The sequence below is a fragment of the Scyliorhinus canicula genome, chromosome 1, assembly GCF_902713615.1.
Source record: "Scyliorhinus canicula chromosome 1, sScyCan1.1, whole genome shotgun sequence".
Classification (NCBI taxonomy): Eukaryota; Metazoa; Chordata; class Chondrichthyes; order Carcharhiniformes; family Scyliorhinidae; genus Scyliorhinus; species Scyliorhinus canicula.
This window is the reverse complement of record NC_052146.1, coordinates 66342229-66366259: the sequence shown is the minus strand read 5'-3', so window position 1 is coordinate 66366259 and position 24031 is coordinate 66342229. Positions and strand designations below refer to the sequence as shown.

General features: G+C 46.1%; 1 protein-coding gene across 4 annotated transcripts in view; it reads left to right on the top strand.

The window, feature by feature from the left end:
- Positions 1-24031, top strand: part of cita (citron rho-interacting serine/threonine kinase a) — a 278500-nt gene that overhangs the window by 57186 nt on the left and 197283 nt on the right. For all 4 annotated transcript variants that reach the window (XM_038792114.1, XM_038792104.1, XM_038792084.1 and 1 more), the window contains exons 10-11: positions 5632-5785; positions 17491-17674. In XM_038792114.1, coding sequence (XP_038648042.1) covers positions 5632-5785; positions 17491-17674 — 338 coding nt within the window. The remainder of the gene's footprint in view (positions 1-5631; positions 5786-17490; positions 17675-24031) is intronic.

Here is a 24031-nt window from a genome sequence, read left to right as displayed (position 1 = left end):
CGATGGCAAACCCAGCCCTGTCGACCCTGCCATGTCCTCCGTACTAACATCTGGGGGCTTGTGCCAAAGTTGGGAGAGCTGTTTCACAGACTAGTTAAACAACAGCCTGACATCGTCATACTCACAGAATCATACCTTACAGACAATATCCCAGACAGCACTATCATCATTCCTGGGTATGTCCTGTCTCATCGGCAGGACAGACCCAGCAGAGGTGGTGGCACAGTGGTATACAGTCGGGAGGGAGTTGCCCTCGAAGTCCTCAACATCGACTCTGGACTCGTGAAGTCTCATAGCTTCAGGTTAAACATGGGCAAGGAAACCTCCTGCTGAAGGTACTTAAGTGGAAAATGAGGTACTAAAACGGGAAATTAGGAGGGCTAGAAGGGGTTATGAAAAGTCCTTGCCAAATAGGATTAAGGTGAATCCCAAAGCTTTTTATTCACATATAAAAAGCAAGAGAGTGGCCAGGGAAAGGATTGGACTACTTGAGGACAGTGGGGGGAATCTATGTGTTGAGCGAGGTACTAAATGAATACTTGAAATCGCCAAAGAAAAGGACTTTGATTCTTGGGAAGAGTGTGTGGACAGTCTGGTCTTGACATCGAAAAGGAGGAGTATTGGGTCTTTTAAAAGACATTAAGGTAGATGAGTCTCCTGGGCCGGATGGAATTTACCCCAGAATACTGAGGGAAGCAAGGGAGGAAATTGCTGGTGCCTTGACTGACACCGTTGTATCCTCGGTGGCTGCAGGTGAGATCCCAGAGGACTGGAAAATTGCTAATGTGGTACCACTTAAGAAAGGTGGCAGGGATAATCCAGGAAACTATAGGCCGGTGAGCCTCACGTTGGTAGTAGGTAAAGTATTGGAGAGAATTTTCAGGGACAGGATTTATACCCATTTGAAAACAAATGGACTCATTAGCGATAGACAGCATGATTTTGTGACGAAGAGGTTATTTTTTTGAGGAGGCGGCAAAGATGATTGATGAGGGGAGGGAGGTGGATGTTGTTTACATGGACTTCAGTAAAGCCTTTGACAAGGTGCCTCCTGGCAGACTGGTACAAAAGGTGAAGTCACAGGGGATCAGAGGCGAGGTGGCAAAATGGATAGAGAGTTGGCTTGGCCACAGGCAAAGGGTAGCAGTAGAAGTGTGTTTTTCTGAATTAAGGTTGTGACTAGGATCAGTGCTGGGGCCCCTGTTTGTAGTATGCATAAACGGTTTGGAGGAAAATGTAGCTGGTCTGATTAGTAAGTTTGTGGATGACATCAAGGTTGGTAGACTGGTAGATAGTATTGAGGATTGTCAGAGGACAGAGCAGGCTTTGGATAGGTTGGAGACTTGGCAGAGAAATGGCAAATGGAGTTTAACCCAGACAAATGCAAGGTAATGCATTTTGGTAGGTCTAACAAAGAGGGGAAATATACTGTAAATGGCAAAGCTCTTAGGAATATAGAAAGCCAGAGAGATCTGGGCGTGCAGATCCACAGATCTTTGAAAGTGGCAAAACAAGTGGACAAGGTAGTCAGTAAAGCATGCGGAATGCTTGCCTTCATTGGACGGGGCATCAAGTATAAAAACTGGCAAGTAATGCTACAGTTGCATCGAACCCTGGTACGGCCGCATTTGGAATATTGCGCACAATCCTGGTCGTCACTCTACCAGAAGGATGTGGAGGCCGTTTAAGAGAAAGTTTACCAGGGTGTTGCCTGGTTTGGAGGATGTTAGCTATGCGGAGAGGCTGAATAGACTCTGACTATTTTCATTAGAACATTGAACATTGAGGGGTGACCTGATAGAGGCCTACAGGATTTTGAGAGCCATGGATAGAGTGGCTATGCGGGCGCACTTTCCCAGGGTGGAGTGGTCAGTCGCCAGGGGGCATAGGTTTAAGGCCCGTGGGGCAAAGTTTAGGGAAGATGTGCGAGGCAGTTTTTTTTTTAAAAGAAAAAACGGTGGTGAGTGCCTGGAACGCATTGTCTGGGGAGATTGTGGAAGCAGATACATTAACGGCGTTCAAAAAGCATCTTGACTAATACATGGATAGGATGGGTATAGAGGGATGCGGCACTAGGAAGTGCTGATGGTTTTGGCCAAGGGTGGTACGACCGGTATAGGCTTGGAGGGCCGAAAGGCCTGTTCCTGTGCTGTATTGTTCTTCTTTGATTACTATGCACCAGTTACTATCAGCTGATGAATCAGTGCTCCTTCATGTTGACCACCACTTGGAGGAAGCACTGAGGGTGGCAAGGACACAGAATATACTCTGGGTGGGAGATTTCAATATTCATCACCAAGAGAGGCTCAGTAGTAGCGCTACAGACCGAGCTGGCCAGTCACAATGACTGCACAATATTCAGCACCATTGGCGTGTCCTCAGTTAATGAAGCAGTCTATGTTCAAATCCAGCAATATCCAAGCTTGGGCTGACAAGTGGCAAGTTACATTCGTGCCACAGAAGTGCCATGCAATGGCCATCTCCTACAAGAGTGGATCTAACCACCTCTCCATGACATTCAATGGCATTACCACCGCTGAATCCCCCACAATCGATATCCTGGGGGTTACCATTGATCAGAAGCTGAACTGGACAAACCATATTAATACTGTGGCTACCAGGGCAGGTCAAAGGCTAGGAATCCTACGGCGAGTAACTCACCTCCTGTCCATCTACAAGGCACGAGTCAGGAGTGTAATGGGATACTGTCCACTAGCCTGGATGAGTGCAGCTCAACACCAACCAGGACATCCAGCTTGATTGCTCACCTTTCCACAAACATTCAAACCCTCCACCATTTGCAGCTGAGTGTACCATCGACAAGATGCACTGCAGGAACTCACCAAGGATCCTTAGGCAGCACCTTCCAAAGCCACGACCACTACCATCCAGAAGGACAAGAGCAGCAGATACCTGGGAACCCCCACCACCTGGAGGCTCCTCTCCAAGTCACTCACCAACTTGACTTGGAAATATATCACCGTTCCTTCATTGTCGCTGGGATAATATCCTGGAACTCCATCCCTAACAGCACATTGGCTGTACCTACACCACATGGACTGCAGCAGTTCAAGAAGGCAATGCACCACCACCTTCCGAAGAACACCTAGGGATGGGCAATAAATGTTGACCTAGCCAGCAACGCCCACATCCTGTTAATGAATAATGTTTTAAAAAAGAGGTTGTATAGGCTTGGGTTGTTTTCGCTGGAGCAGAGAAGACTGAGGGGGTGACCTGTTCGAGGTGTACAAGACTATGAGGGACACTGAGAGGGTGGATAGAGAGCACCTGTTCCCCTTAGTTGAAGGGTCAGTTATGAGGGGACACCAGTTCAAGGTGAGGGGCAGAAGGTTTAGTGGGGGTTTGAGGAAAAGCTTTTTTACCCAGAGGGTGGTAACAGTCTGGAATGCACTGCCTGGGTGGGTGGTAGTGGTGGGTTGTCTCACATCCTTCAAAAAAAGTTCCTGAATGAGCACTTGACACATCATAACATTTCAAGGCCAAGTGCTGGCAAATGGGATTAGGTAGACAGTTCAGGTGTTTTCATGCATCAGTGCAGACTCAATGGGCTGATGGGCCTCCTGCACTGTATTATTCTGTGATTCTGTGAAAATCATGCTAATATGTCCACATTAAAAAAAAAAGAACAATAAAACTAAACTAACAAAGGCAGCAATGGAGGAAAATTTTAGGAGCACTCATTTTGCTTTTCTGTGTGCTACCTTTCTGCCATAAGAGGCTCTTATAGCAACTGTAAAATAGGCACTACCGGTCCCAACATAACCCCCAATTAATCTTGCATTAATTCTGTGTAAAATAATAAGAGCTGATTATCATATGTAACCTGTAAATGGTCTGTCCAGTAATAAACTATCAAACATAATTATGATTTCAGTAGGCAAGGTTCCCTGCCTATAAAGCATTTTGATCACCCAAGTGGATTGTGGAAGATTGTATATGATTTTTCTCAACTATTGGAAGTGATTTGGTCGTGTTCCTTCCAAAAGGCTATTAGTTAAACTCACCATTCTGAGGGTTCAACGTCAGTTTTGTGAATGGGTAAGAAACTGACTGAAGTTGGAAAACAACAAACCCTGATATTATCAGGCTCCGGGTGTGTTGAAATGCTTAGCTGGGAGTTCCATAGCTTAGTGTTGGAGCTAATGATGCCTCTGATACACAAAACAGTTCTTAAATTTAGAAATCCAATTAAAATTATGAACATGCCAGCTGAAGGTGGTGTATGGAGCGCACCTTACAAGGGTGAGGATGAACCGGCTCTTTGAGGGGGTAGAAGATGATTGTGACCGTTACGGGGGGGGGCTGAGATCAACCTCTCCACCCTGTGCCCTGGTGTGGCGGGGGGACCTGCAGGAATTCTTGGTGCTTGAAAAGGTCAAATTTGAACTGAGGGGGAGGATGGAGGGGTTCTACAATTCATGGGCGTTATTCATTATGCACTTTTGAGAATTGGATCACATCGAACATTAGGGGGGTTGGGGGGGGAATGGGTTGGGGGGGAATGTATGTATTAATGGTGACTATGGGCGATTCCTGATTCCTTTTAGTCATTTGTTTATGTGAACATGTGGGCTAATGTTTGGGGGTTGGTGGGAGGATGGGATCGTTGTTATTGATATGGGGATTGACTTATTTGTTACTGATTATTGTTTATTGTTGGGTGTAGATTTGGGAGAAAATGTGAAAAAGGAGAATAAAAATATATTTAAAAACAAATTCTGAACATGCATATGTAGATACGAACTAGGAGCAGCAGTGGGCCACTCGGCCCTCTACACTCCCATTCAGTAAGATCATGGCTGATCTGATAGTAACCTCAACCCCACATTCCCGTCTACCCCCGATAACCTTTCACCCCTTTGCTTATCAAGAATCTATCTACCTGTGCCTTAAAAAAAAATTCAAAGATTCTGCTTCCACAGCCTCTTGAAGAAGAAAGTTCCAAAGACTCTCAATCCTCTGACTGAAGAAAATTCTCCTCATCAGTCTGAATTGGGAGACCCCTATTTGGAAATAATGGCCCCGTGTCCTAGTTTCTCCCACGGGAAAACATCATTTGCACATCCACCCTGGTAAGGCCTCGCAGGGTTTTGTTTGTTTCAATGAAGTCACCTCTTACTCTACTAAAGTCGAGCAGATACAAACTTAGCCTGCCCAGCCTTTCCTCATTTGGCAACTTGCCTATTCCAGGCATTGGTCCAGTAAAACCTTTTTCATTTGTTTCCTGTGCGTTTACATCTTTACTTAAATAAGGAGACCAATACTGTACTAACTTTTCGATGATACTAAACTATGGTCTGATTTAGAAGGTCTGCCAACTATTCTGAGGAGAAGTGAGAGTACTACAGAGGGATAGGAAATGGGGGGTGGGTGGGGGGGGGGGGGGGGGGGGGTAAAAAGGGTGATTGAAGCTTGTGTTTTGAGTAGACACATTGGCTTATATTGATCTGAGTGATCTTTGCCTTGGATCTGTATGGCTAAGTGTAGTTGGTTAGGTTTCTTAAGTAATCTTTTAATCTGTGTGTTCATTCATTCACTTACGCTAGAATGTTTTACCGCTAATAGATTTTAATTATATGCTACTACATCTATGCTGCTCTTTTATTGCAGAGAACTCTTAAATTTCCAGAGGAGCCGAAAACTAGTAAGGAGTTTTATGATCTGGTGGAAAGTTTGCTGTGTGGGGCAAAGGAGCGGTTGAACTATGAGGGACTCATCTGCCATCCATTTTTTACGAACATTAACTGGAACAATATCAGGCACAGTAAGTTTCCCCTGCTGAATGCTGTGCTGCTTGCGTGTGTGTCTGTGTGTATATTAACTGGGTGACTTTGATGTTGACACTGCTGGCCAATGAGCTGCAGTAATGCAATTGCAATTCATCCAACAAAATTTCGGGAATATTTTAATTTCATTCTGGAGTGTGATGTATAATTTTTATTGCTGACAATATGCAGTCCTATAAAACAGAGAAAATACTGCTTTCGCCAAACCCTCTGTCACAGTTATCTTTTCCCTAAAGTTGTTGCTACTTCAAATGTCAAGTCTTGGGTACACTTTGTCCTCATTGTGTTTAAATATTGACCCAGTGAATTAAAGGAATGTTTGAGGTGCAATGTTGTGTCCAGGAATCTGGGCATTTTTTTGGGGTTAAAATTGAGAGTGTCCTCCCCCACATCTCAGGGTTAAACCTTACTCTAGAGCAAAGTGGTGACCGGTTTCTGTAGCAGAGAGTCTTGCTCTACTTTACTGACAAGCCAGGCCAGACCCTGGCCTTGGATTTACATTGCAAAACTGGAGCACTTCTGTCAAATGAAACCACCTCTTACTCAAACCACAGTTGTAGTGTAAGTTTAGCTCTAGTAACTTAGTCAAATTTCTAAATTCGTAAAAATATTACCAACAATCCTTGGTGAGAGAGACCATGGCAGGCTTCCATTGCATTTTAATAAGTTATCTCGGGCTCTGCTGAATTGTGCAACAACTTAGTAATTTCCTGAACCCATTGGACATGATTCAACCAAAACATATTTCTAAAGTGCCATGTTGGGCGACTGTCACAGGCTGTTTCTCGCCTGCTTTTTGGCTGCTTTTCAACCACACTTAGGGCACGATCTTCCGGCCATGCTGATTGAGTGATATTTATTGTCACATGTACCGAAGTACAGTGAAAAGTATTTTTCTGCGGCCAAGGGAACGTACATAGTACGTACATAGTAGACAAAAAGAATAATCGACAGAGTACATTGACAAATGATACATCAACAAATAGTGATTGGTTACAATGTGGAACAAGGGGCCAAACAAGCAATACAGGAGCAAGAGCAGCATAGGGCGTCGTGAATAGTGTTCTTACAGGGAACAGATCAGTCCAAGGGAGAGTCATTGAGGAGTGTAGTAGCTGTGGGGAAGAAGCTGTTCCCATGACTGGATGGTCTTCAGTCTTCTGTACCTTCTGCCTAATGGAAGGGTCTTGAAGAGAGAAAAGCCTGGGTGTGAAAGATCTCTGACAATGCTGTCTGCCTTCCTGAGGCAGCGGGAGGTGTAGACAGAATCAATGGGAGGGTGACAAGCTTGTGTAATGCGTTATTATAATAATATAATCTTTATTGTCACAAGTAGGCTTACATTGCAATGACGTTATTGCAAAAAGCCCCAAATCGCCTCATTCTGGTGCTTGTTCGGGTACACAGAGTGAGAATTCAGAATGTCCAAATTACCTAACAGAACATCTTTCGGGACTAGTGGGAAGAAACCGGAGCACCCGGAGGAAACCCAGGCAGATACTGGGAGAACGTGCAGAGTCGGCACAGACAGTGACCCAGCCGGGAATCGAACCTGGGACACTGGCGCTGTGAAGCCACAGTGCTACTGTGCTGCCGTTAGGTTGCGTTCACCACACTGCAGTTTCCTGTGATCTTGGTCGAGCAGTTGCCATACCAAGCTGTGATGCAGCCGGATAGGATGTTCTTCATGGCATATCTATAAAGGTTTGTGAGGGTTGATGCAGATATGCTGAATTTCTTTAGCTTCCATAGGAAGTAGAGATGTTGTTGGGCTGTCTTGATTGTTGCATCAACATGAGTGGACCAGGACAGACTGTTGGTGATGAAGCCATTGATGCAGATGAGGGTGTGTGTCATGCTACGCTTCCTGAAGTCGATGATTAGTTCCTTGGTCTTTCCAACATTTAGAGAGAGGTTATTTACCATGCAACCAAGTGACCATTCACCCTTCTGTAGTTTGAATCATCATTGTTTGAGATGCAACTGTGGTGGGTTGTATCATCCGCAAACTTATACATGGAATTGGGAGAGTGTGTGTGCGCGTGTGTCCTTGTTCGTCTTTGGTACAGGTAGTATAATGGTCTTCGTGAAGCCGAAGGGGACCCCGGAGCAGAGACGTGACGCGTTGCCCGTTGCTTTCGTGGGTTTACGTCCTAGAAGGCAACTCGTGCCTCCAAGGCTGTAATAGTTGGTATGTGTGTGTCCAGGGCTGTTGGGGAGTGTGGCACTGCATTGGCTGACTCCTCAGAGCGGACATAGAACTTGTTCAGTTCATTGGGGAGGGATGCTTCAGTCCCAGACATTCTGTCTGACCTTGCTTTGTAGCCTGTGATCTTGTGTAAGCCCTGCCATCGACATTGTGGGTTTGTGTCGTTGGCCTGGGACTCTAGTTTGATGCGGTATTGTCTTTTGGCGTCCCTGATTGCTTTCTGTACGTCGTAGCTGGATTTCCTGTATAGGTCAGGATCGTCAGACTTGAACGCCTCCGTCTGGGACCTCAGCCGGGAGTGGACCCTTTGGTTGAACCAGGATTTCCGATTGGGGAATACCCGTATTGTCGTCTTTGGTACACAGGCTGTGTGCCGGAAAAGCAGCTCGCCACGGTATAGCGTGGCCAGTGAAAGGTGGGAGACCCCACTCCCTGGATCTACCTGGCTCACAGCGCCTCTCGAGATCCAGTGCAATCTCGCGAGACATTGCAAGGGGAATCCTGCCCACAATGGGCGGGATCAGTTTTTGGCAAATCTGCATATTAGAGCGAGGCAGTAAGCCATACTCTTAAGGTGCAGATTCCCAAAGTACCTTTGGCTTTGGGCGAGCCCCATTCAGCACTGGTCTCCCCAAATGGGAACCAGAGGGAACGACATTCGTGGGGGTCCCCTGCTGCATGCTCTTTAGGTAGGGTGGTACCCTGGCACACTGCTGGTGTCACCTGGGCACCCTGGCAGTGCAGGCACTGCCAAGCTGGCATTTTTTGCACACGGGATTGGGCTGGGATTGTTGGTGTAAAGCTCCTGGCTTTTACCTGCGGATACGACCGGAGAATGGCCGGGTCCGTGGCCGCGCATGCGCATGGCGGCGGCCTGTGGCGGCCACGTTGTGCAACATGGCGGCAGCTGTGCGCAGACCCGGCCTGCCAAAAACTGCCCCCCCCCCCCCCCCCCCCCGTAACCAGCTTTGCCAGGCCCCCCAGACTCCGCCGAAGCTCCGCAACTGTGGCGGCTCTGGACTCAGTCCGCAAACTCCACGTGAGGTCCCCGGACGGTGTGAGCACACATGTCCCACTCAGCCCATCTGGGCGGAACATCGGGGGAGGCCCTCTGGTGATGTCCTGAGACCATCCATACGGCGTGCGGCGTACTCCCCGAGTATGCCGTTTTTGAGGGGGTGGAACATTGCAAAACAGCACCACCCCGGATTCCAGCTCAAACGGAGATTCTCTGACCAGTCGCCCAACGTGATTTTGGCGTAATTGATCGGAGAATCCAGCCCAATGTCTAAGAAAGCTTGGTGACTTCCTGAAGTGCATCCTGTATGTGGTACACACTGCTGCTACCGTACGCTGATGGTCGGGGGAGTGAATGTGAATGGAGTGTCAATCAAACAGGTTGCTTTGTCCTGAATGGTGTGTTGAGCTTCTTATGTTGCATTCATCCAGGCAAGTGGAGAGAATTACCTCACCCTTCTGACTTGTGCTTTGCAGGTGGTGGACAGGCTTTGGCGGGGGGTCAAGAGCTGAGTTACTTGCCCACAGGATCCCTAACCTCTGACCTAGTCTCCTAGCCACAGTATATAGATGCCTGGTCCAGTTCAGTTTCTGGTCAGTGGTAACCCCCAGGATATTGATGTGGGATTCAGCGATGGTAATGCTGTTGAAGGTCGAGGGACGATGGTTAAATCCTATCATGTTGGAGATGGCCATTGTCTAACACGAGTGTGGCACAAATGTTACTTGCCATTTATCAGCTCAAGCCTGGATATTGTCCAAGCACGACAGCACAGTGGTTAGCACTGTTGCTTCACAGCGCCAGGGTCCTAGGTTCGATTTCCACTTTGGTCACTGTCTGTGCGGAGTCTGCACATTCCCCCCGTGTCTGCGTGGGTTTCCTCCAGGTTCTCAAGTTTCCTCCCACCAGTCCCGAAAGACGGGCTTGTTTGGTGAATTAGATATTCTGAATTCTCCCTAGTGTACCCGAACAGGGGCCAGAGAATGACGACTAGGGGTTTCATTACAGTGTTAATGGAAGCCTACTTGTGGCAATAATAAAGATTATTATAAACATGGACTGCTTCACTGTTTTGAAGAGTTGTGAATGATATTGAACTTCACTTGTCATTATTGGGCTTAATGTGGCCCATTTACCTAACTATTATAACTTTATTATGTACAATTTGAATTGTCCTCTCCTTTTGAGAGGTGGAGGTCTCGCCTATTGAAATGGGGACACAATAGAAAGTCTGTTTCAATACAGAGGGTGAGACACGGGGCTTGTTGGCACATCTTTTGGGTGCAGTGATTGTCCTTAGAATTCTAGAATAGCATCACACTCATACGGGGACAAATTGTACCTGGTACCACATTGATGAGGGTATTAGGGTGCATGTCCGTGTGGAGACCAAACAAATGATGGCACTAAATAATCATTTAAAACTGATTTGATGCCAGTGATGCTGTTTTGGACTTCAGTCCTCCAGATTATGGCCTGAGGAAGGAGCTGTTTAAAAGAATCAACTACTTACAGGCTAGTTGCTGGTTACTTTTTCCTGGTTATCGGTGCCATTCTACAAGTGTTTGTTATGTTTGATAGTTGTTTCAAGTTGCAACCGTGCGACAGGTTTTGACTTCAGGATTCTGCTCTGAGACGGTGATGCACAAATGCGCATTCTCCTTGAAATCTAGCATTGACTTGAACAATGCACAGAGGTCAAAAAGCGTAGGATAATCTAGTGGAAGGGACGGAGGGCAGTTAGCAGGAGGTCATGTAGAAGTAGGGCCCACAAGGAGGAATATTGTGTGACAGCTGTGCTTCAGTAAAGATGCCCTCACTGTGATCTGTCATCTGTTGCAGAGTGAAGAAGCTGTGAAGGTGACTGTGCAAATGAACCTTTATGCATCTGGTCCCTTCTGGCTGGAGTTAGAGATGTTTGCAATCCACTGTTACGTAAGGGAGGTTACGGAGTTTCTTTATTCAATTTGAGTTAACTACATTTAATTCTGCATTTCCTGAGAGAAGCCAGCTGAGTGAGCTTGTCACTTTGCTTGGATTGCAACCTTCTCCATGGTTCAGGGTGTCATATTCTGCACAAGTATTGCTTTGTGGGTGTCACATGTCAGCTTTGCCCGATACTGCAACTGAAAGGAATTCTACTCCCACAACATGAATATTGGCAGCCAATCATGCAGACCAATGCCAGATGCAGCGGCTGCGGTCATCATGCCTTTGTTTTGCAGCAGCCTGCTATGCCAGCTGCATTTGAACACCGTGGTTAATGATTCCGGTGCACATCTCCCACACTAGGGTGAAGCATTCATACAACGAAGGCCATGCTGTCACACAAAATGTGGTAGAGTGGACTATTGGTATGCTGAAACAATACTTCCACTTCTGGATAATTCTGGAAGAGATCTGCAGAGCATTTGTCTAGAGTTATGGTTGTCTACTGCATGCTGCACAACCTTGCTGTTATGAGGAGATGGCCATTGCCACTCGTGGTGAGAAGCTGTGGAATAATCGCATGAAGAAGTGAAGCACACTAGACATGCCCTTTCTGCCCAAGATGTCCATGCAAAGCTTATCTGAGTGCAATAACAGTAGCTGCAAACCTGATTTCTCCATTCACCAATAATCCCACACATTACCTCCCCGTTGTTATTGGCCATTTGAACTACCACTTGACCACAGTGCAAAAATAAACCCCCCACAAAATAAACATTCTGAACCAAATTTATAAATGAAATCATGTGCCCACACATGAAGAATAAAGGGATTAAGGGTTATGGTGTTCAGGCCGGAAAGTGGAGCTGAGTCCACAAAAGATCAGCCATGATCTCATTGAATGGCGGAGCAGGCTCGAGGGGCCAGATGGCCTACTCCTGCTCCTAGTTCTTATGTTCTTATGTCATGCTGCTTACAAAATTCGACTAAACGTCCTGCTGCCTCTGGATGCAGCTTGGCAGATTGAAAACTGCTGTCGTTTAATGGATGAGAGTGCCAAAGGAGGACGCCTTTGTTATAGTCTAGAAGGCTCGACTACAGACTGCACCATCTCGATGTGGGCACAGGAGCCTGGATTTGCTGGTAGACCCATATCTGCAAGGGCACTTGCAGACTGTCAGGAAGATGTACAAGGTCTTCCTGAGAGAGGACAGTAATTTCATGCTCCATGGAACCATTTCCGCAACCTTGGACAGCACCGGTTTGAGCACAGATGTAATCACCCTGAGCTTTCATGGTAACATGTTAACCTGCATGACTTTAGCCTGAACCTCCGTTGCAGCACTGAGGTTTCTGCTGTTAGTATCAGAACTGTTGGCTGCAAGTGTGAAATCAAGTGACAATGTTGAGCCTTCATTATCGTTTCTCCTTTTGGTGCTCCACTACTGCCTGACTAGGTTGCTAGGTACACGAGTAAAATTGTGATGTGGGGAGGGTAAGAAATTGCACGCATCTTATAATCATCATTTGCAGCATATAAATCAGAAGTGAATGTGGGTTTGGAGGAAAGTGGGCTGTTAGAGGGAGGATTAGATATTAGATTGCTGCTATCTCCCATGCTTTCCGCCTTGTTGCTAGCCACAAACACAGCACGGAACGTCTAAATAGTGGCCAGCACTGTGTCTCATGTGCAGCTCACTGTGCAGCTCCTGCTGCCTCCAATTTTGTTCCATTTTATCCTGCAAGACAGAGAAGGAATTATGTTGTTAAATTGTGCAATCTGTTTGAGTTATCTGGCTGCCAAAGTTGACAGTGTGAGGTCTAAAACAGTGTAAAGTGTGCAAAGGTGAAGTAAAGTATATGATATAAGTTCTGATTGGAGATTGTTGGTAGGTGGGTGATGAGGAAGTGGAGATTTGAACAGTGTCTGAGGCTCCTTTTACTACTTATGTCCCTGTAGAAGACTTTGGAATTTCCCTTCATGTTGGCTGCCAGTCTTGACTCCCAATCCCTCTTTGCTTCTCTAATATGCTTTTTCAGCTCCCCTTTGAATCTTCTGTATTCCTCTTGGTTCTCAATTGTATTTTCTACATGACACCTGTCATAAGCACACTGTTTCTTCTTTACCTTAATTTCTCTCCCCTCCATCACGCAGCGAGCTCTCGATTACTTGTCAAAACTAATTAAAACACTCGTATAATGTTTTAACACATGTAAAGATGTGCTTTAGTATTAGGGTTTTTGCCCCAATCCTGGACTAAATTCTTCCACAGAAGTGCCAGTGCATGGCACTCCTCCATCTAATGTTGCTTGTTTGTGTATGAAGTACACTAAAAAGCAACAATCAGTACCATAGGAGGAGCTGGCTGCACTGTTCCTTGTACCTCAGCTGGAGAAAACATCTCTTTCAGGGCTGGGTACCAAAATTCTGGTTCAGTACCGTACAAGCCTCCGTGCACGGAGAGGCCGCAAGAGGCCCGTTTATCTTTGACAACGTTGTGTCTGAGGTGCTTCCCAACATTGGGGTAGATGGTATAATTGATAACAGACATAGTAGTTCTGTATTAATAATAATAATTATAATCTTTATTATTGTCACAAGTAGGCTTACTTGTCACAAGTAGGCTGACATTAACACTGCAATGCCGTTACTGTGAAAATCCCCTAGTCGCCACACTCCGGCACCTGTTTGGGTACATCGAGGGATAATTTGGAATATCCAATTCACCTAACAAGACGCCTTTTGGGATCAATGCATTAATTAATTGCAGTGGGAATACGGATTAATTGTTTCATGTGCTGTTTTATTTGTTACACTAGCCTGGATTTAATGATGGACCAATTTTACCTGCAGTGTGACCAGCTTGATATTAGTTTAGATGTGATTACCAGTAATGTGTGCACACATTTTGTGTTGGTTGTTATTTGGCTTTTGCTGAGCGCTGTGTTTATAATACTTTGTACATCATTACAGTCACCTGTTCTGTGGGTTTGTAACTGGGACTTTATTATGAGTCACGCATTAATGAATATACAATGAAGAAAATCTACACTGCACTGAAGATCCTGTGAGCTCTTGCCTCCAGAAACTGGTATTGTGAACTGTTGCTCTAGTAATCTGGTATCAGTGCCTAATGCTGGCGATGCTGCTCAAATAGGGTAAACTGTACTGATGTGCTAACCTGTTATGGACTTGTAAATGGCGGCAGGATGAATATTGGGCATCACTCTGGGTACAGTAATTTAGATTCATTTTATAACTGGATTGTAGTTGTTCTGTCTCCGTTCCATAGTGGGTCGATTTATATCGGTTATTGATCTTCATGAGGGATGTTATGGCATTGCAGGGATGTGAGAATGTTTTGGTTTATTTTCTGAGCCCATCTATGTACTATATAATGCTGCATTAATGTCTGAATGGAATAGGATGCCATGGAAACAAAATTGCCAATGTAAGCAGTGCTACAGAACAGGAACAGTGTGTAGGTGTTCCATCCCTCTGAAGGATAGGCTCATATTGATCCACAGCATAATTATAGTCTCCAAGCTGCACGTTAACCCCTCCAGCGCTGCAAGGGAAGTGGAGCTGAACTCTACGTTAACAGACAATCTGTTTTGCCGCTTATTTTTCATCTTCCTTTCTCGTTTTTAAGTATGTTAGAATAAATTATTCAGCTTCTGCCAACCAAATCATTTTTATCACATTGTTCACCAGGCTAAAACAGTTCAATCCAGATTGCTCTGTGCCAATCCTGAGTGAGCACATCTGTTCATTGTACAATCCACCAGTTTTACCCATTGCTGGGCTGTTTTTCTCCCCTTTTTTAAGGAAGTGATACCATTCTACAGCTTGTGCGTGCTGACAGCTCTCTGATGCCTTAGACGGAAAGCATCCTAGCCCAAGCAGCAAGTGTTGGAAAGCTATTTAACCATCGTAGGGGTTTCGAACACAGACTTGACAACATAAGTGAATTTTGCAGCACCCTTTGTCAGATGGTTACCAAGGAAAGAAATCCTGGCTGTTTGTTATTCCCTTCCTGCCCTCTCTGGCCAAAGGACTCGGGTCAATTGTAATGTCCTCTTCTGCTAACATTTGCTTACAACACCAAGGGGCTGAACCTGTCTCAGCTTTGCACCTTGTATGCTTGCCCATTCGGGGAGTGGGAGTAATCTTTTAATAGTATGATACAGCTAGTTACTTTTACATTGGAGCAACTCGAATGCTTAATAATGAGGGGAGAGATCTAGACGTAGAGCCCACTATTAAATTGAAATTTGTGTAAGCTTTTATGATGGAATACATATCAGTGCAAAAATAATGTAGCCCCAAGAGTCAATTAAAATATATTAACATGACTGTTTTATTCATGAACAGGAGAAGCTAGGTGGAGGTTTCCTTTCGAAAAGCAATGTTGTGGTTGGTTCCCAATCCTTGTGTATTGAGTCGATCAAGGGAAGGCTGCTCCTCACAGGGAGGAGAAAAATAGATGGGGGCAGGGTGTGCTGCTCTTGCTTGCCACCTGGTGGTTGTTTATAGTACTGCATTAAGAGAAAGCTGGATGTTGGTTGGCTTAACTTCATTTAGGGAATGGTGCATGGTCGGGGAGGGGAGAGAACTTCAAAGAAAAAACATACTTCAGGGGATAAAAACAGAATTGCAAGTATAGCAGCAAAGTGGACGGTAAATGTTGAAGCAGTGACAGAGCAGGTGTATTTCCAAAAGGGAACAAAGTAATACTGATGCAGAGTGAGAATGGTATTGGGAACAAAGTTACTCATTCAGGGTGGGAGTTGCGTTATGGTTTGGGAGGAGCTTGACTCCCGTCCATTATCGGATGAAGCTTTTCTGAGGATCGACCTGTCATTCAGTTACTATCTCTGATTTGACTTGAGCTGCTATTTGATTTTTAAAAAAAATGAAAACTAACCCATGGAAGAAGGAAATAGCAGAAATTGACTGGTTGATTCATTGGTATTGTGCTTCTTCTCTTGAGCCAGGAAAGGAAAGGAAAGGAGAGATGGTACATGGTGTGAATGGCCATGTGGAAATAAATGAGAGGATTTGAAAAATGTGTTTAAAAATGTCAAGGGGGCCAGCAATTGCTTTCTACATTAATCCAATCCTTTGTAACTATTGTTTATACTAAATTCTCCATGACTTATACAATATTCCTGTGCCATGCTTTTACTCTGCTTCAGATTCCGCAATTTCTTTATAGACGCGCAATCTATATTTCGGATGGGAACAGTAACATCTTGTGTTGCACGAACACGCACAATGCTAACAATTTCTAATCTTCCCCCATTCGACTTTGAACCTTGGTCAGCAAAGTGTCGCCGCTGCACAAACCTGGTCAGTATCTTGGTGATGCAGGGGGACAATGCATTTTGCTGATGGAACGGTCCGGTGTCTTATCTGGAAATCTTTGGATGGACCACCGGACTTCTCAGTTAGGCTGAAAGGTGACCTGTCAAAGCCTCTTGTCATTGCTGCTGCTTTCCCTGCCACATGGCACAGTCCACCCGAATAGCAAAGTAAAAATCAGTGTGTTGAGTGGCTTAGCTCGACAATGTGCCTGCAGATGCTTATGTTCCCAACAGCAAAGGGGACTGCCTCTGTCTCTTTTGGAACGTTCCCTTCAGCTGATCCAGTGTTCTTGAGAAGGTGTCAGCAGCATGACCCTGCGCGGAGGCTGTTGCTGCAGGACTGACCAGCCCAGAACTGTCATGGTTAAACCTGCAGTTTCTCGGAAGAAGTAGATTGGCACAAATGCTGCAGTGCTGACTGAGTTTGGCTACTAGCATATTCATTACTGAAAGATTGTACTTGCAGTGCAGAAAGAAAGTTTCTGCAGGCAGCAGCAGTCTGCCATTGTAAATTGGTTCCACAGCATTATCCGATTAGTCATTTCCAGGGAATGTTCTTGATGAATTGAGGATTATTACAAAATGTATTGATGATTACGGTGTACCAGAATGCTCTGTAAGTAATTGCCTTTGAAATATGTCTCTTCTTTACTGATTAGCTGGGTACTAGCTACTGTGGAAGCCAAGTAAATCCTTAATGTGGCTCTTAATTATTACGAAAAGTAAAGATTATTGCAGCATTGTATTTCTGTTATGAACTTCTCTATTGCCAGAATTGTTTATGGCATCAAATAAAATAAGGAGTGATTTATGTTGTAGCATAAGGATGGGTGGAGCCTGGACCAATAATTTATAATTTTCCTCCTGTATATCGCAGTATTTTCATAGAAGTACAGTGTATATGTAACGCAATGAAGCTTCTGGATTAATCTGCAGAGCAATATTAGAGATGATCCTGAGCCTGTATGGCTGTCAGGTTATCTGTGAGTAAGATCCACTTTTACCTCAAACTGATGTAATGAGCTGTGACAGCCTATTGAACACACAGCTCCAGTAGTGAGTCACTCCTCATTTTTATTGGTACGATTGCATGCCGGCTGTTGCCTCTTCGTTCGCTATACTTTTGCCGAATTCCAGCATATCTTGTGCTCCCCTTGCAGTTCCACCCCCTTTTGTACCCACACTGGAAACTGATGATGATGTGTCCAATTTCGATGTGCCGGAGAAAATCTCGCGCCCGACAATCAAGGCACGGCAGCTGAACAAGCCTGGCTTTACAGGAGAGGACTTGCCATTCGTGGGGTTGTCCTTTACCAAGACACTGGCTGCACTCTCCTGCTCAGAGTAAGTGCAATCACTCAGTTAACACTTTCACCCTCAGCGTAATACTAGTAGACCTGCAAAGGGGCAATGTATTTCAGTATAACAAGAGAGTCTGGCAATTGTGTTTTGAAATGCCTATGCAATAATTGCTTCAGTGCAGTTATCTAGAATAATGATCTTTATTGTCACTGTTGACCTTTTTAAATAATGTTCGATTAGTAATCACCTTTCTCATGGAAAATGTTGCTTCATTGAACTTCTAACATGTCCAAGTGGCAGTTAACTTGCAGAGAATTCTTGCTTGTTAGCTGAACTCTGATCAAAATTTCCATGTGTGACCCCAGTTACCATCTGCGTAGAGACTGCTGCTGATTTCTGCCTTTTGGCTCTTACTGCTTGCTTGTTTGTCTGTAGATTGTTCCAATGTATAGATGAACTGCTTTACTGTTTTAAATCTTTGCGCATTTGTCAGGATGGCCGAGTGATCTAAGGCCCTAGACTCTTTCCTTGCCCAACTGAAGTCTGGGAATTCTGGTCCTGTTCTAAGGCTGTGGGTTCAAATTCCATACCAGAAACAAGCCTTTGGTTTGGAAACAGGCTCAGATGAAATATATAGACTGTAGACGGGTGCACGATGAGCATGAACACAAAGAGATTAGGAGACGAGCCAAAAAGTAATTGGGAAGGCCAAGAGGAACCATGAAATCAACTTATCAAGAACATTAAACAAAGTAGTAAAATATCTGACCGGTACATCAATTTGCAAAAAGGGAAGGCTGTGATGGAAATGGGATTATTTATTTTTTTTAAAAATAATTTTTATTGGAATTTTTTACAGAAAATATAACAAAAAGTATAGCAAAAAGCCGTAATATGCAACGAACAGCCCCATAACACCCACAATTCCCCCCATACCGTAACATCACATGTATCACACTCCCCCCACCCCCCCCCAAACAAGAGAACTTAACCATAAATTAAAATTAGATAAATCAAATTTAAATAAAATAAGCCAACATAATCAACAACCCCCCCCCCCCCCCCCCCCCCCCCCCCCCCCCCCCGGGGTGCTGCTGCTACTTTCCCAGTACCCTATCGTTGAGCCAGAAAGTTGAGGAAAGGTTGCCACCGTTTAAAGAACCCTTGCACCGATCCTCTCAGGGCGAATTTAACCTTCTCAAGCTTAATGAAGCCCGCCATGTCATTGATCCAGGTCTCCACGCTTGGGGGCCTCGCGTCCTTCCACTGTAGCAAAATCCTTCGCCGGGCTACTAGGGACGCAAAGGCCAGCACACCGGCCTCTTTCGCCTCCTGCACTCCCGGCTCTACCCCAACCCCAAAGATAGAGAGTCCCCATCCTGGCTTGACCCTGGATCCCACCACCCTTGACACCGTCCTCGCCACCCCCTTCCAGAACTCCTCCAATGCCGGGCATGCCCAGAACATATGGGCATGGTTCGCTGGACTCCCCGAGCACCTGGCACACCTATCTTCGCCCCCAAAGAACCTACTCATCCTCATCCCAGTCATGTGGGCCCTATGCAGCACCTTGAATTGGATGAGGCTAAGCCGCGCACACGAGGAGGAAGAATTTACCCTCTCCAGGGCATCAGCCCATGTCCCGTCTTCGATCTGTTCCCCCAGTTCCCCCTCCCACTTCGTTTTCAGCTCCTCTACTGACGCCTCTTCCTTCTTCTGCATAAGCTTGTAGATATCGGATATCTTCCCCTCCCCGACCCAGACCCCCGAGAGCACCCTGTCACTCACCCCCTTCGCGGGGAACGCAGGGAATCCCTCCACCTGCCGTCTAGCAAATGCCTTTACCTGCAGATATCTAAACATGTTTCCCGGCGGGAGCCCAAATTTCTCCTCCAACTCCCCCAGGCTCGCAAACCTTCCGTCGATAAACAGGTCCTTCAGCTGTCTAATGCCCGCTCTATACCGTCCCCGAAATCCCCCATCCATGTTCCCCGGGACGAACCTATGGTTCCCCCTTAACGGAGCCTCCATCAAGCCCCCGGAAATGGGATTATTAAGGAATAGATAATACCACAGGTAATGGTAGGGAGATGGCAGAGATATTGAATAATTATTTTGTTTGGGTATTTACCGAGGAGATAGATCAGGTCGACATGACTTTAAGTGATATGATGAGATGAGTAATGAGCTAAGCACCTTTTGTTTTAAAGAAAGAGCATGTGTGAATAAATGAAACTCCAAAGAGGATTAAACTTCTGGTCTGGATGGATTTCATTCATGTATTTCAAAAGAATCCAGGGAAAAGATAGTAGAGGCAATACTCCATATAATTCAATTTTAAAAGGAGGTGTCATGCCAGAGGATTGGTGGATAGCTAATGTAATTTATATTTTTATGAAAAGGGGCAGAACATGTGCAGGGAATTACAGACCAGGGAGCTTGACATCGGCGAAAAGCAAAATAATGGAATCCTTATGAAAGGCGAGAATAGAAAAAACCCTCAACGTGAAATATAATAAAATAGTCAGCATGGATTTCAAAAGAAAAAAAAAATCTTACTTTGCCATCCTTATTGAGTGTTTTGAAGAGGTGAAAAGGGAACAGGCAGTGCTAATGCAATAGATGTATTTTATCTGGGTTTTTGAAAGGACCTTGATATGGTGTAACATAATAGACTAACGAATAAAGTCAGAGAATGCAGAGTCTGGGGACTTGTGGCAGAATGGATTGCTAACTGGCTTCAAGACAGAAATCCGGGTTTGAGAATAAAGGGTAGTTGTTCAGAGTGGCAGAAGGTGGAAAGTGGTGTTCCAGAAGGATCACTGTTCACCGTTACATGAATGATTTGACTTTGGAATCAAAAACAATGTTTCTAAATTTGCTCATGGCACCAACTTGGGTGGGGGTGATGATGGTTGGGGTGGGGGTGGGGGGTTAGTAATGTGGTACATTGAAAAATTTACAGGAAGACATTAATCGTGCAGAATGAGAAATTCTTCATTGATAATTATGATGTACGTTTTGGTAGGATGAATAGGAAGGTCACTAGTTACTTGGAAGATGCACGTCTAGGTGAGGTTGAGATACTAAGGGATCGGGGGTACAAATATATCAGTCACTAAAAGTTGGGCTACAGGATAGCAAGGCTATTAACAAAAAACAACCAAACACCAGATTTTGGGCGTTTCTCCCAAAAAAATGACTCCGGGTGTTGTGCGTTTTATCTCTACTACTGGGTCTTTACTCTGGCTCTGTTCCAATTAGGGCAATCAGTGAATTTTCCTTTCTATATTGTCTATGTCCGAATGCTTAGAGTCGCCAAGTATCGAATGATACCACCACAAGTTTCGACCAGTTATCGATCAAAGAGCCAAACACCGGTTAGTTAGTTCAAGGTCAAGGGTACTTTATTTACAGACAATCAATCATGTAACATAAACACTATTAGTTAACTACACCTATTACTAAGATAACCTGTACTTAACTTCGGGCACCCGGTTTAGGTCAGAAACAGTGGCCGCTGTTCAATTCTTGATCTCTTGGGTTTGAAGGGGTAACTGCTGCTCAGCTGGGCTCATCCGTCTGGTAGCGGGCGTTGAACTCTAACTTGCTCCTGGTGTTGTTGCGATTGGCGATGACCGTGACCGGGGTACCAAGGCCAAACGAGAGCGAACATATAGTGAACTCTTCCTTTATACTTGGGGTGGGGGGTGGCGGCTTTCGCGCTCTTTTGGGCGGTCCTTCGATTTGGGCCTTACTAATTGGGTGATCCCTGATCACTCCGTTCGATTCCTTAGCCAATAAGTGGGCTAAGTGGGGATCTGGATGATTGGGTGTGTCTCAAGCGGTCATTGATCTCGTTGTTTGTGTTTGCCTTGGACAGGGAGTGGCGCCGAAATGTCTGGGACTGTCCGGTAGCTGGAGCACCAGTCCTTTGTGTTGGGGTAGATGGGCCATCACCTGCTCATTGGCCTGATTAACATGCTAATGTGACAGGGTTTCGATACCGTCTGGACTGTGCTGGCAATTATGCATTTCAGGCTCAGAACCTGCCTGACTCTTGGCTTGTCCATTTTACCCATCAGTCTTTGCAAATTGCTCTGTGCTTAGTTGGAAGTGGCCATCCCAGATGGCTACAAGGGCGCGATTCAACTAATTGGGAACAAAGTCATAGAGTGAGCAGGTTTAACCACGGGTTTCCTGGCGCTCGCAACGCCGAGAAACATGTGGCTATACAACGCAACTCGCGTTGTACAAGGACCCTCAGCAGGTAACGCGCGACCGAGGCTGCACATAGTCCTGTTTTGTACATGGGGAGCTCCGCTCGCTGGAACTCTACAGTGTAGCAAGAGGAATGACATCCCGATCTCCGAGGCCCCCAAAGCGACCCCTGATCCCACCCAACCCCCAAAATGCACTATGGGTCTCCCCCACCCCACAACACCCAAGCAGGACACCACTGGACAAATCACACGTGCAAAAAATGCAAGCTCTGGCAGTGCCAACCTGGCAGTGCCCATGCCACCTGGGTACTGAGCACTACAAGGGTGCCAGGCTGGCACTACCAGGGTGCCATGGTAGCACCAGGCAACACCCTATCAAAGGGCTACCAGCAGCACCAGAGCCTGTACTGTGGAGTCCAAAATACTATGTACACCGTTCAATGTTTGTAAGGAATTGGGAGAGGGTATTAGACTGACAAAACAGCAGTGGCTCCCACCCTGGAACCCTCCACTTCCCTATTGATTCCCCTCCCATCTCCCCCACGCCGGGATCGCTCTGCCCATGCACACCTGGCTGCAGCGGGCCTCCCTCAAAGGACTCCAGACACTGTACCCCAGACAGCCGCACTTAATGTCACCTGGTCTGGATACTGGTCCCTTCCCCGTTATACTCGCACACCCTCTGGCCGTGGACATGTCCTTGGAGCTGTGTCCCATCCCCTGAGTGTTCGGATGTTGGCTGCTGAGTGTGTGGTATTCCGGCACAGTATCCAGCATCACGGTCTGATTGGGATGCTATGAAATGATTCCCACGTGCTACATGGCCCGCCCACACATGGGATTCCATGGGTTCTATGAAATGCTCACTTAACCACGATTGCCAATTCCCTATAATCAATAGCCTTCGGCCTCACGGCCAGACACCTCAGCATTTGGTGGGGGTTCAGTGGGGCAGATAGGCAAGGACAAGGGTTGTGCTGGAACGGGTACACATGATCCACAGGCCGGCATGGTGGTGCTGCACGGGGTTGCCCCCAACCTTCTCATGGTGGCTCCTCTCTGCGGAGGGTCCCCCAGCCCCTGCCGAGAATCAGGGCTGCAACTTGACAGTGCCCCCTGGCTCTTTGCCTGTGATCAAAGATGGCTACTGACCTCCTTGGCTCCCCGCAGAAGCCCTACCGCCAGATTCACATTTTTTAAAAGGAGTACTAATTGGCACTAGCGTGACCACTTGCTGGGGAGGCTGTTGAATACGGAGTCATTGCTGTTAATCATTTGGAAATAGGGTTTGAGTGGTGATAATTGATTCTCAACACGCTACGCCAGGATCCCGATTTTGCCACAGAAGTGGGCTGGTTGCAAAGCAGACTGTTTTGCGGTTCTCGTTTTCTGCCTGTCCCGCTATTCACCGGCTTTGTTTTGCTCGAATGAGCGCAACGAGGCAGGATAATCGCATCCATTACTTTGGAGCTTGGGGACTTTCTCACCAGTCAATCACACACTTGGAATTTTTTTCTGTACGGGATAACTAAACTTGCCTGCAAGATCAGGGTGCTATTTTGAAAGAGTGCCTTAACCTCAGTGATTTTAAGGCCCTCGAAACCTCTCCCACCCACAGACAATGTGACCCCCTGCAGACAAGCAACACTCTCGACCCCTGAGGGTGAATTCCCCCTCGCGGTGACTTTGTACTGCACTCATCAATCCTTGTGGGCATCAGAACATTCCCCCCCCCCCCCCCAAAGTGAGCATACATTGCTATGGGGTTGCTGAGTGGCTCCCCTTCATAACCCCCTTCACTCCTCCCCCCTTTCATAAGCATGGCCCCCCTCAGGCTCCGCAACTTGACAATGCCAACATGGCACCCTGGCTTGACAGTGCCAGGTTGGTGGTGCTGGGACATTGGCAGGTTGGAGGTGCTACACACACAACCCTGCCTTGTCTCTGACCAGCCAAGCGGCTCTAATGATTTTCACGCTTCGTCTCTATTCATGGAGAACAGTACTAATCCCGTGCCTGAGTGACGTTTAGCCTGTGTGGCCTCAAACGGGCTGCGCATACTTAGTTGAGCCTAACGGTTCATTTAAAAATCATTATCCAAGTCACGCCCAGTGAGGGCATGATCCAGATGTTGCTGGATTAAGCGGGTTGGGTGAATCATGATCAACTCTGCGCC